Source organism: Garra rufa, chromosome 7, assembly GCF_049309525.1.
Source record: "Garra rufa chromosome 7, GarRuf1.0, whole genome shotgun sequence".
Lineage (NCBI taxonomy): Eukaryota > Metazoa > Chordata > Actinopteri > Cypriniformes > Cyprinidae > Garra > Garra rufa.
In genome coordinates, this window is record NC_133367.1 from 41925437 (window position 1) to 41939801 (window position 14365).

The 14365-nt window shown below is 38.7% G+C and overlaps 1 protein-coding gene across 1 annotated transcript in view; it reads right to left on the bottom strand.

Annotated features, from left to right (window-relative positions):
* The window catches only part of LOC141339101 (ribonuclease inhibitor-like), a 33765-nt gene extending 19633 nt beyond the window's left edge, over positions 1-14132 (bottom strand). Inside the window, exon 1 of the mRNA XM_073844732.1 lies at positions 13903-14132. Coding sequence (XP_073700833.1) covers positions 13903-14096 — 194 coding nt within the window. The 5' untranslated portion in view covers positions 14097-14132. The remainder of the gene's footprint in view (positions 1-13902) is intronic.
* Positions 14133-14365: the final 233 nt, after the last annotated feature.

Genomic DNA, 14365 nt, shown 5'->3' on the forward strand with positions numbered 1-14365 from the left:
CTACAACTAAATGCTGCTGTCCTCAAGCAACCGTCTCTGATGTGAACAAGGAACTCCGGAACATTCTAATAAAACACAAGACTGCAAATCGAATCATCATCCATGTGGGAAAGAACAATATTCGGATAGAGCAGTCAGAGCTCATAAAGAAGGATTTTGGTGAACTCACTGAAACACTTCGAAGACTTGAAATTCAGTCGTTCATCAGTGGACCACTCCCAGCAAGGGGACTTAACATGTTTTCACGGAGTCAACTTCATTGATAACTTCAATCTTTTCTGGGGCCATAGACAACTGTTCAAACTGGACGGCCTTCACCTAAACAAACTTGGTGCGAGAGTGCTTAAGGACAATATCTATTTTTCACTCCGGCATCCTTCAGTAGAATGTGTGAGTCCACCCAACATGAATGGCACACACACACTTGGACAAAGTGACGACAGGACATCTTATCAGCTTCAGAGTCATCATGTGGCCAACACAACCAACAAGGACACTGACAACGCCACGCAGCCACAACAAGCACTGCTTATGGACACTTTCCTGGCTGAGCCCTGCTCACAGAGCTTATCACAGACAGACTGTGACGTACTACAACAGCTCCAAGACTCAGCACCGAAGGATGACTTTCTGGTAAACAGCCAGGGAAGCCAGGACAACAACATATTCCAGCCACCGGAAACTCCAGAGCCAGAGCTCCATTCACCAGACACATTATCTCTCTCTCCAGAATCTCCACTTCTAAGCTTCTCACAGAAAATGGAGGAACTGGTATATGCTGGAACCAGACTCTCCCACTCTTTTGCTGCAAGCCCCCAGTTATCAACTAAAAAACGGCAGGCACCACAACCACCAAAGCCTGTGGGCCCAGCTCACCCTCCTCCTCCAGTGAGAGCTCTCCGGCTGCTGCCACAACGCCAGGGCTCAAACCCTCCTGCATCTGCTGTGAGTGAACCAAAAACAACTGATAACAGCTCTCAGTGATATGTGTCGGGTCCCCGCTACGGTAGCAGAAACAATCAGGAATGTTTACAAAACAAGCGGGAACCCAGTGTGCCTGTAGCTTATTAGGCATCAAACTAAGATTGCTCTAGAGACAAAAAGTGATGCCATCAAGCTAGCACTTTTAAATGTTCGCTCACTAAAAAATAAATCACTTCTGATCAATGATTTTATAACCACAAACAACCTGGATTTTATGTTTTTAAATGAAACATGGTTAGAAGACAGCTCTAGTGCAACAGTCCTAAATGAAGCAGCCCCTCCTAACTTTACTTTCATGAATGTCTGCAGAGCTGTTAGAAGAGGTGGTGGTGTAGCTGCTCTATTTAAAGATGTCTATGAATGCAAGCAAGTGTCATTTGGTCAGTACATGTCTTTTGAATATCTAGGGATTTTACTGAAAGGTGCTCCACACATTCTGTTTATCATTATTTACAGGCCCCCAAAATACTCTCCAGCCTTTGTTGAAGAGTTCACAGAACTGCTATCAATGATTTGTTCAGAGTTTGACTGTTTTGCTATTGCAGGGGATTTTAATGTTCACATAGACAATGCAGAAAGCAAAACTACAAAAGAAATTATAACGGTTTTGAACACGTTTGACCTGATTCAGCATGTGCATGGCCCCACACACAATCGTGGACACACTCTTGATTTACTCATCAGTAAGGGTCTAAACATTTCATCCACTGTTATCAAGGATGTAGCACTATCTGATCACTTCTGTATTTTCTTTGATATATTGATCTCTGCTACCACTGAATCTAGATCAGTCTCTGTCAGAAAGAGATGCATTAACGATAACACTAGTGTGCTATTTATGAAGGCTATATCTTCAATGCCAAGCATTTCTGCAGACTGTTGATTTTCTCCTGGAGTCCTTTAACTCAAAAGTTAAGAATGTCATTGATGAAATTGCACCTGTGAAGGTCAGACAGATGACTGGCAAGAAATCACCATGGAGAAAATCAACAGCAGCACAGAGTATGAAAAGACAATGCAGGAAAGCTGAGCGGATGTGGCGGAAGACAAAACTTGAAATTCACTATAGCATCTATAAAGACAGCCTTCATGCTTTAATGTTGAACTAGGTAAAGCTAGACAAACATTCTTCTCGAACCTTATAAACAGCAACTTAAACAACACTCGCACTCTTTTTGCTACCATTGAGAGACTAACAAACCCCCCTAGTCAGATCCCTAGTGAACTGCTCTCTGACAGCAAGTGCGATGAGTTTGCTTCCTTCTTTTCTGAGAAGATCAATAATATCAGATAGACAATTAGCACACCCTCAAGTTATGCAGAGGTCAGACAGATTCGACCGCAATTTCAAAAAGAAGTCATTATGTCTACTTTTGAAGAAATCGATAGCAACATTTTGGAAGAAACAGTACAGCACCTCAAATCGTCAACCTGCCACCTTGACACACTTCCCACATCTTTTTTCAAAAGTGTGCTTAACTGTTTAGAAGCAGATCTCTTAGAAGTGGTGAACACCTCACTTCTTTCTGGGACTTTTCCAAACTCCCTGAAAACTGCAGCTGTTAAGCCCCTTCTGAAAAAGAAAAATCTTGATAACACCATACTGAGCAACTATAGACCAATATCAAATCTTCCTTTCATAAGCAAGATTAATGAAAAGGTTTTTTTCAATCAGCTGAATCACTACATAAACTCAAATGGATACCTGGACCATTTCCAATCTGGCTTCAGACAACATCATAGCACAGAGACAGCGCTCATAAAGATAATAAATGATATTCGCCTAAATTCAGATTCTGGCAAAATATCAGTGCTGGTATTACTAGATCTCAGTGCTGCGTTTGACACTGTCGATCATAACATTCTTTTAGATAGACTGGAAAACTGGGTCGGGCTTTCTGGGATGGTTCTCAAATGGTTCAGGTCATACTTAGAAGGGAGAGGCTATTATGTGAGTATAAGAGAACATAAGTCTAAGTGGACGTCCATGACATGCGGAGTCCCACAAGGCTCAATTCTAGCGCCGCTGTTGTTCAGCCTGTACATGCTCCCACTAAGTCAAATAATGAGAAAGAACCAAATTGCATATCACAGCTATGCAGATGATACCCAGATTTACCTAGCCTTATCGCCAAATGACTACAGCCCCATTGACTCTCTCTGCCAATGCATTGATGAAATTAACAGTTGGATGTGCCAAAACTTTTTACAGTTAAACAAGGAGAAAACGGAAGTCATTGCATTTGGAAACAATGATGAAGTTCATAAGGTAAATGCGTACCTTGACACTAGGGGTCAAAAAGCTAAAAATCAAGTCAAGAATCTGGGTGTGATTCTGGAGTCAGACCTCAGTTTCAGTAGCCATGTCAAAGCAGTAACTAAATCAGCATACTACCATCTCAAAAACATTGCAAGAATTAGATGTTTTGTTTCCCGTCAAGATTTGGAGAAACTTGTTCATGCATTTATCACCAGCAGGGTGGACTATTGTAATGGTCTCCTCACCGGCCTTCCCAAGAAGACCATTAGACAGCTGCAGCTCATACAGAACGCTGCTGCCAGGATTCTGACTAGAACCAAAAAATCTGAGCATATTACACCAGTCCTCAGGTCCTTACACTGGCTACCAGTTATGTTTAGGATATATTTTAAAGTACTTTTACTTGTTTATAAAGCACTCAATGGCCTAGGACCTACATACATTGCAAATATGCTCACTGTATACAAACCTAACAGACAACTCCGATCACTAGGATCGAGTCAGTTAGTAATATCAAGAGTTCACACAAAACAAGGGGAATCCGCTTTTAGCTATTATGCCGCCCGCAGTTGGAATCAGCTTCCAGAAGAGATCAGATGTGCTAATACATTAGACACATTTAAATGCAGACTCCTGTTTAGTTGTGCATTTATTGAATGAGCACTGTGCTACGTCCGAACAGACTGCATTATTTTATGTATAATAATTTTACTGTGCAAATTAATTTTAAAATCACATTTTCAAATCATCTTAAATGTTCTTAAATTCTCTGTTTTTATTGTTGTTAATGTGATAACCATTTATACTGTTTTAATAAATTTTTAAATCAATTTTAAAATAATTTAAAATGTACTTACAATTTGGTGACCACGGCGTGGATGTCTCTGATCAGGTAAGACGAAGTATAGTTTGTCTATCTGATTACTGACATTACTGTTTGCTGTGAATAGACAAGATGAAGTATAGTTTATCTGTCTAAATATTTGTTGAAGTAGATACGACGAAGTATAGTTTGTCTATCTAGACATTGCGCAGACCAGGTAAGGCGAAGTACAGTTTGCCTATCTGAAGGCTGCCACAATATTCTCAGCAAGACTGAGAGAGCGTGCTGAAGTAAACTTAAAGTAAATGGACAAGATGAAGTATAGTTTATCTGTCTAAATATTTGTTGAAACAGATACGACGAAGTATAGTTTGTCTATCTAGACATTGCGCAGACCAGGTAAGGCGAAGTACAGTTTGCCTATCTGAAGGCTGCCGCAACTTTCTCAGCAAGACTGAGAGAGCGCGCTGAAGTAAACTAAAAGTGAAAGTGTGGGTCACGAGTTTCGATATGTTCTTAAATCTGTTTGTGTGATTGTTATTTTAAATTTTTATGACTATGATTTTTATGCTATTGTGATTTTAACTCCTCTTATGTACAGCACTTTGAATTACCATTGTTTATGAAATGTGCTATATAAATAAACTTGCCTTGCCTTGCCAAGAGTGTATTATGTTTAGTATTTTAATATTAACACATTAATTAGAAGTTTCTGGACATTTTAATTACATTTTATCAACACTTAATGTGTTAAAATGACACATATGTGTCTTTAATTACCTAACACAATTTGTGTGTGTTAAGATGGCTTACACATCTGTTGTGTTAAATTCAACACAACATGTGTTGTCCCTGAGCACACTCACTACATGTGTTAAAATTCTAAACAACATGTGTCATTTTCAACACATCTCTTTTTGCAGTGTACGGTTCGAATATGCCTACTTACCTACTATATAGTAGGCGAAATGGGTACGTGAGAAGAGTAACCACAAAAGAGTAAGCGAGAGATCCCCGGCGTCAGGCCCAGATATCTAAGTGCCGATCGAGGGATACTTTTCTACTTTTCTATCTCAGAAGCCAACGGGAGATCAATACATCATCATCGAACGTGATGGAGAACAGCAACAAGGGTGTTTTCAAAAGTGAGTAACCTTACGCTGTTCCTTGTGTCACAATCGCGTAAAACAAACAAAATCGTTTAAGGTGTAACACTATAGTATATGTGTGATTGTTCTGTAAAAACATGTTTATATGTATAGCAAACAGGGGAGATCCAGAAACACGTATATCTCCAAAGTGAATGTACATAAACCACATACATCTTAAAGATGATTGTTAAATGTCTATTTTATATGTGACAGGAAAAAGTTCGAAAAGAATTGCAGATGAGCACGTAATAGACATCTGAGTGTTGTGTGCTGTTACAGTAGAATTGACCATATGCACGGATTACTTCCTTGTTTAGTCAAGCCAGCTCAGTCATTTCCGGCCAACTGTACTGTGCCGTAATATGAGAGTACTTTGTTCGTTTTCTCTACATAATCCATTCACAATCAAAGAAAATTGCTGTTTGTCAAAGAGGACCAAACTTCCATGTATACCGTTTCAAGAATGACAAATGCGAGTTTAAAAAAATACGCGAGTAAATCGGCTAAATATGGGCAAGTCATTGCTATGTATGATTCACAGTATTAACCGGACCAAACAAATAACAAGCTGATGTCAAAAAAAAAAAAAGAGCTTAAATGATATAAGTGTATGTATGTGTATATATATATATATATATATATATATATATATATATATATATATATATACACACATACATACACTTAAGGGCGGTAAAAATACTACAATTTATTATATTAGTAATTTTATAATAAATCGCAAAGCAAGACGTCTTAAAAAATATAGGGAGTTGAAAAGGCAGCTGCATATGATCCTCTGCTGCCATCTATTGGTTATATGGGTAATTCCATATTATTTTAGCCAAAAATAGACGTGGTTTTCCGGTGAAAAGTCATTTTTTCCGATGCTATTTTTATGAATGAAAAGTGAGTCCGTGAAGTACATTTTATTTCACAGCTGTAGAGTTAGAAAATAATAAAGGTTTTAAAATATTGCAAGATTTTAAAAATGTGTTCATGACTTATGATGGCAAGTTACTGATTATCAAGAATACGATTAAGATTTCCTTGAAGAGAAGTATAGCTAACCTTAGCCTAAACACGTCGTTATGATAGTGTTTAGCTGTCAGCATTTAAAGGTTGTATCAGCGATTTCTAGCCTGAAACATAAAGTGTCAAATTCAGCTGACCTTTCATCACGATCCGCTTGCTGCCTGCCCCATAAATTGTCTGTGAAAAAAACGCGTCTCTCTGGTCAGCCTAGGGTCCAAGATATGCCAAAAAAACGTGAGCGGATCGTGAAGAAAGGTCAGCTGAAATTGACACTTTATGTTTTAGGCTAGAAATCGCTGATACAACCTTTAAATGTGCAACTATGCAGAGACGGAGAGTACGGGATTACCAGGCTCCAAATTTAAATGAAATGTTGTTAAATAATATGAAACTGAATGTTCATGTCACTAACATTGTTTATAATGTTGCAATTATAATTTTTCTCAGTTTCTGATGTGAACGAGGCAGTAGATGAGTCTCAAGAATGTCCTCCTAATATATATCACATATAAAATAAGCTTCAGCGGAAGTTTATGAGCTGCTTATCTTTATGCGGAAGTTCTAAAGAACGCTCCTCTGTGCATAAGGGCAATTCACTGTTGTCAACCCTGTTTACTTTATATGAATGGAATGTAAATAAACACATGTATACATATAGTAACTGAACATAACTGATCTTTTTTATTAATATAAATAAATAGATAAATAGAGGTGCATTTGTGTTGGATAAAATGCGGGTGTAAATGCAGTATTGAGCACATGAATCACAGAGATGACTTGAAACTTTTCTGGATGTTACAGGGACAGGACATGATGGACGGCAGAGACGGGTGAAGGTGGAAACGGTGGTCAGCTGCTTCATCAGAATAAAGCTGCAGAATTGGCACAGCTGTTGATGGCAGTTGTTATTTACAGGCTGTGAACACATGATTGTCAGAACAATTACTTTGAATAAAGCTTTGTTTTATGTGTCTTTGACTTGTATTTATTTAACATCAATGTTACTTTTATTTATTGTTTTACAAATGTATTCATGTTTCTTGTTGTCAGCTAATAAAATTTAGCATTAATTCATTACTTGACTGAGAATTGAGATGTATTCACATTGACTGCATAGTCATGAATATGTCATGCATATGGCATATTAAAAACTGCATGTAGTTCATTTTACTAACAATATAATTAATTAGTGGTTAGCATTTATCAGTATTATTGTTCATAAGAGTTGGTGTTGTCTAGCAATGCATTCCGAGGTCATCTTTAATTTCTAAGTAATACTTAAATCTTTCGAGTGTAAAATCAAAAGTCTTCTCCAAAGACGTGATCTTCCAGCAGCTGATTGACGTCTCCTTTGTGCAGATATTGCAAACAAGAAGGGAAACGTACTAGGTAGGGTTGTCCTGATGCTATTGGGTGTTCTGTGCACCCGTCGCCTTTATTTTATTTTATTATCAGTGCAGAACTTATAAGTACATACAACCGCAGGAAAATACAGTAGGCTGTTTTATCAGTAAAAAATCATAATGGTTTGCATACATGTGATCCTCTACACGTGAAAAAAAAAACTTTAAATTATCGTAATATTAATTTAATCATAATGCATTAAAATTGCATGTGTTGTTTTTTGTTATTTATAATCCTCGGGGATGAAACAAGAGAGATCCAACAATAAAAAGAGGAAAACAAAGGAGATTTCAAGCCAGTTTTGCGTGTGGATAAACAATTTTGCACATAAATAAATTAAAAACATATTCAAGTGGTTATGATTTTAGGTTTTCGTAATAAAAAATAACATCTTTAAGGATTAAACTGGGTTATAGCCTAAAAACGTACTACAATCATAAAGGTATCTGATTCTTCTAGTAGACCACAAAATCAGAAATTTGATCAACTTCATAATATATACAAATAGATGAAATAAACCTGTCGCTCATATCTTTTAAATTGTTGCTCTTGTTTTAACGTGGTAGATCACATGATAACGTCATCATGGCGGATCGCATTCATACTCAACGAGATTTGGCTGTAGAGTAGGTACTCTTTTAGCACTTGTTAAGTACCTACTTATTGAAATTAAGTACCTTCTCATTAAGTATGCGATTTCAGATGAAGCCGTAATTTCCTTCCGAGAGAAGATGGCGGTGGTAAGATATGGTGTAATTCATCATATGTTTATCTATGATTTATGTAACTATTAAAAAAGTAATTATGTATATAGTGATAGCTTGTTCTAATGCAAATTACTTTGTGCTATCTTGCAGCTTTTAGTAATCAGTTTAACGTTACTGTTGTCGACAGACACATGTTACAATGAGAAAAAAACAATCGAAGGTGAAGAATTCAGGGTTGGTAGTTTGTATCGTTGTCCTTTTTGTCCAACTAGTGTTTTTAAACCACAGGAGAGACACAAGCTGTTTACTCATTTGCAAAGCCACAGATTTCGAGCGGTTCATCATGAACGTAAGTACAAGTTTAGTTTTTCTATGCAGGTTACATGAAGAATAATTTGGGTAATTTTGTGTCAAAACAATTTTTTTTTCTTTTTTTTTTTTTTAAGAAAGACAAACATAAACAAACTCAAAGCCAAAAATATTAAATATAATTGATGCATATTTACGGAGAAATTCAGTATTTGTAGATAGAATTTGAGACAAAAAGGAGGGTAAATGACTTTAGAAAAAATGACAGATGAATTTAGTTTTTTGGGGCATAAAATGCAAAAAGTTTGCTAAAGTAAATGGATTTAACTAGGGATGGGCATTTTCAGCAAAAATACTACTCGATAATAGCATGGTATTATTTGATTATTATTCGAAAAATCGCACCCCTCCCGCACATGCACACCCATAAACAGAGAGAGGAAACGAGCCATTCACGCTTTCAATATGTATGATAACAAACTGTTTAATTCATTCGAGAATCTATCTTAACAAATCTGTTTTAACATAAGCCATTTAATGGTTGTAATGTATGATTTCTGAAATATGAATATAATAAACATAAACAAATTATGGCACTTATTGACGTAACAGTCCATCGATTAGCATTCAGCTGCTCATAAGCCTAAGACATTTCTATTTTAAAAATGAGCATGAACATTCACAGCATTTAAAAAAATAAAACAACCATTTGATTAGTTCATCCATGAATATTAGGCTTAAAACATTGCGCGCTAAAACATTGTGAACACCCTGAATAACGGTACTTATATGAATATTCATTTTAATCTAATAATAACCTATATAGTGTTTTTATTTTAAAAAATGAGCATGTCCACATGATCGGGATAAAGACGGGAGCACAATCTGTTCACAATATGTTTCCATCCAAAAATGCGAATTTATGCGCAAAACTGGAACATGGCAATTGCGCATAAAGCATTGTTTCTATAGACCTTTTTCCTGAGTAAACGATGAGCGCCGCCATTATGAATTCTAACGTCAGATTGAATGCTTTTTTGTTCCGGTCTCCATAGGAACCTTGTAGGTATCGTTGACTGGAAATCTGTCAGTCCAGAAGTGAGGGAAGAATACAGAGTGGAGTTGGAGCTCAAGGTGCTCTTGCTGTGGATACATCTACAAAAACACCTTTGGATACAGTGACAATGGAAAGAAGGGGGTCTTCACAGCATTCTATTCAGACAAAGAGATGCTGGCTTCTGTTCAATGGACTGCTATTGTACTACAAAATGAATGAATAAAGTGTTTTTGTTTACTTGAATTGGAAACAAAGCTGATTTTTTTTTTTGTGAATAAAGCGGTGTCTGTTTGATAAATTGATTGTCATTTAGCAGAAAGTTACTAAACACTTGACAAATTTTTCAATTCTGTGGTGTTTTATTAACTAGTTTTCTCTATCAAGCAAAACATTGTTTTCAGGGTAACATACTACAATAGGTTTTGTTTGTTAAAATTAATTAACTAACATTAACTATGAGCAATACATTTGTAACAGTATTTTTTCAAGCTTTGTTAGTATTAGTTAATAAAAATACAGCTGTTTATTGTTGTTTGTTCACTTCACAGTGCTTTAATGTTAACAAATACAACTTTTAATTTACTTTAACCTAAGAACAGCCAGTGACTGTGTTAAGAGGCTTTTGTATCCTAAAAATAGATGTAATTTGTTTTTGATTACTATATTTACTATATATTATAGGTTTTGTAAACTTTTTTGTTGTAAAAGACAACAATATGTAAAAATGAGAATATACAATAAAATGTTGACACAAAATAATAGTAATGAAAGAGAGAAAAAAGAGAAAAAATATATATAATTTATATTCACTATTTATAGGTTTTGTAAACTATAACCTAAACTTGCCGTGGTGATGATGTCAGTAACCCAATGTCACACCCCTGGACAATTTAGTTGGTTTCTCCCATCTCCCCAGCTGCTCTGTGTATGTTGGTTCCTGCTTAATTTCCCACACCTGTGTATCCCAATCATTGTATCTTTATAAGTTTGTGTCTTGGCTTTGGTTCTTGTCAGTCTTTGATGTTATCCCCTGATGTTACCACTCCGTGTTCCTGTGTCTGCTTGTTTCCCATTGGATTTATTAAATGTACGTCTTTTTATTACGTCGTTGTTCGTGTGTTCCTGCCTGATCGTGACAGAAAGACCGTCCGCAACAGTTTTTTTTATGTATTCCACCCCGTTTTATCGTTTTGTTTTTCAGTCTTTTTGTTTCAGTTGTGTTTTTCCCCCATGGATTCCTTCCTCCGTCCTGAATTCATCCTCCTCCGGCTGAAGCAGGGGGATTTACTGCTCGAGGGTTACATATTTATGTTCCAGCTCGTAGCTAATACCACCAGCTATCCGGACGAAGCGCTCTGTGAGTTCTATGACGCCAGCCTCAACACGTCTTGCAGAGCGCCGTCGTCCGAGGACGGCCCTCGAGCGGACTTCGCCGCGTTTGTGGAGTGGACACTCCGGACCCAGAGCCCAGCCAGCCACCCCGACCCACGGAGTACGAGCCCTTCGTAGACGGGAAGCCTGAGCCCGGAGCGACAGTATTATGGAGAGCCAATGGGGTCAAAACTTCCGACCAGGTGCGAGAGCCGGCTACTACATCTAGGACGGTGGAGTGCTTTGTGGAGCAAGAGAGGGCGGTAGAGAGCCCCGCCCACTGCACCAACACTGAGGGTGAGCTTGAGCAATACTCTGGGGACTTAATAGACTTTTTCACTGAAATACCTGTCTGCCTGGATTTCCCACCCACCCTCCCTCTTCTGTCTATGCCTGAATCTCCGCTGGTTCCGTCCAGCCGTCCTGTATCTCCGCTGGTTCCGTCCAGCCATCCTGAATCCCCGCTGTCTACTGTCTGTCCCCTTGCTCACCCTCAGCCCACCATCTGTGCGGTGGGTTTGCCGCGGGTCTGCCAATCTCCATCGGTGTTATGGCTGGAGGATCCCTCACCATCGCCTCCAGCCTCAGAGTCCTGGACTCCGCCTCGGCCCTCCGACCCTGCGGCTCCACCCCGGCTCTCTGCTCCCTCATCTCTGCCGTCGCCCGTCGATCCACCAGCTCCACCGGCCTCCATCGTACCTCCGGCTCCGCCCTGGTCAGTTGTCGCCCCACCTTCGCCTCTGGACTCTATTCCTCCGGCTGTGCCTCGTCGCGCCGTCCCACCGGCTCTGTGGACCTCCTCCCTCCCGCGGGCACAGCCTCGGCCCTCTGTCGCTCCGGCTCCGCCACGGATCTCCGGATCTCCATCTCTGCCTTGGTCGCCAGAGCCTTGGGTTCCGCCTTGGCCCTCCGGATCCGCGGTGTCGCCCAAGATCATCGGCTTTCTGTCTCCGCCTCAGGCTCTCCCACTACCTGCTCCGCCTCCGTCAGTCGGCCCCTTGGAGTCGTCAGCCCTTCCTCCACCATGGCTCCTCCCTCCATCGGCTCCACCGTGGGATTACATCATGGCTACGTTCTGGGTCTCACCTGGCTCCTCCTGCTCCAGCCCCCTCCTGTCACCTCCTTGGCTCCTCCCTCCGTCACCACCATGGACTCCATCTTGTGCCCTCCTCCCGGGAGTCCGTCCTCCACCAAAGCCCCCTCCACAGACTTTGTACTGTTTCCTTTTTTTTTCTGTTTGTCGGCACGAGGACGTGCCTTCCGGGAGGGGGAGGTAATGTCACACCCCTGGACAATTTAGTTGGTTTCTCCCATCTCCCCCGCTGCTCTGTGTATGTTGGTTCCTGCTTAATTTCCCACACCTGTGTATCCCAATCATTGTGTCTTTATAAGTTTGTGTCTTGGCTTTGGTTCTTGTCGGTCTTTGATGTTATCCCCTGATGTTACCACTCCGTGTTCCTGTGTCTGCTTGTTTCCCATTGGATTTATTAAATGTACGTCTTTTTATTACATCTTTGTTCGTGTGTTCCTGCCTGATCGTGACACCCACGTCATGCAGGCAGTTTACACAAAACCTTTTGACACGTCCATTGCTCCAGACTGCATTGTTAAATTTTAGGAGTAATGTTAAATAGCCACTATAAAATAGCACATCTCAGTTACAAGAATCAAACCCATGAAATAACACTTTGAACAGTGAAACCAGAGTATTTATTTGTTTATTTATTTTTGCAATATGATAATTATTATTTTATAATAACTAGCCAATTATTAGTAGTAGTTGTAGTATGTATTGCTATAAGAGACTGTCGATTTTTTTACTATTATATAAGTTTTTTTTTATTAAAAATAGGTTAATGTTACCCAGAAGGCAGTAAATGTGTTTACACACCACAGTTGTATAACATAATGTGATTAATGTTTTAAACATAACATTTTGAATAAAGAAATTTTAAATGAATTACAGAATGAAATGATACTTGGAATATAACAGGATTATCGCTAGAAGGTGGCAGTAAATCACTGAATTTATGAAGGAGACATCCAACAGATTCGTTCAAAACTCTGATTCATTCTGGAATAAGAATCAAAAGGCTTTCTCTGCTATTGGGTCATTATAAATCACTCACTCAACAGATGCATTCAAAGAGTCATATTCATTCAGGAACGAAGCACCATTCTGTGCGTTATGCTGGAGTCAGTTGCAAAACGGTTCTGTGTCTTTACTTAAAATGTTTATTTGGCAAAAAAAATAAAACACCATTTTGTGAGACAGCAGTTAATACTGAATATAAATTAAATAAAATCATTATATTGTTTAAAACAAAAGCTATGACTGTTGCTTATTTACACCTAATGGATAGTGGTCTGCAAAATGCAGTGTCCAGTGTGTCGCATGCACTGATCTATAGAGTTCTCCATGGTCACATACTTTGATATGTCAGCTCAATAAAACAGGCAATGTGCCAAAGATGGGGGTAGCTGTGAGTGAATAAATTAATATTTAGGCTATAAGAAAATAATAAATTGTATTTCTCATGCAGGTTGTCAAATTTATGCCTACAGAAGTAAGCCCTGTCTATAGGCTCTGCCCAGTACGGGCTATTATTTGTTATTCTGGTAAACATGTCTCAAAATAAATATCTATTTTTATTTTCCACAGAAGAAAGTCGTACTGTTTTGAAATGACTTAAAGATAAGTAAAGTGACAACAGAATTTTCATTTTTTGGGTGATCCCTTTAACATGAATTTTTTGGCAGTATTTTCACACAGTTTTTGTGTTCAATTATATAATAACACTCACCATAGTTTCTCCAGTTTACAGTGTGGATCCTCCAGTAGAGCAGACAACAGCTTCGCTCCTGAGTCTCCTGGTTTATTATTGTTCAGATCCAGTTCTCTCAGGTGTGAGGGGTTTGATCTCAGAGCTGAAATCAGAGCAGCACAGCCTTCCTCTCCAATACTGCAGTTACTCAGCCTGCAGAGAGTGAAGAACATGAATGAGATTGTGTTTAATCTTTAGGGTGATAGTGTGTTTGTTTGTGTGTTTGTATGAGCACTACTTTTTCTATACACCAGGATTGGCACTATGGAGATTTCAACTTGCCAGAACAAGCACAAGCTAAGAAACTAATTGAAATGCACTTTACCCACATGATTCCTGATACTAGTACATCATTTTTGTTCTTCAAATCATTTGTAGTATTATATAGACAATAATATTAAAATATTAAGAGTAACATTATAGCAGAGATGTTCACAAGTCT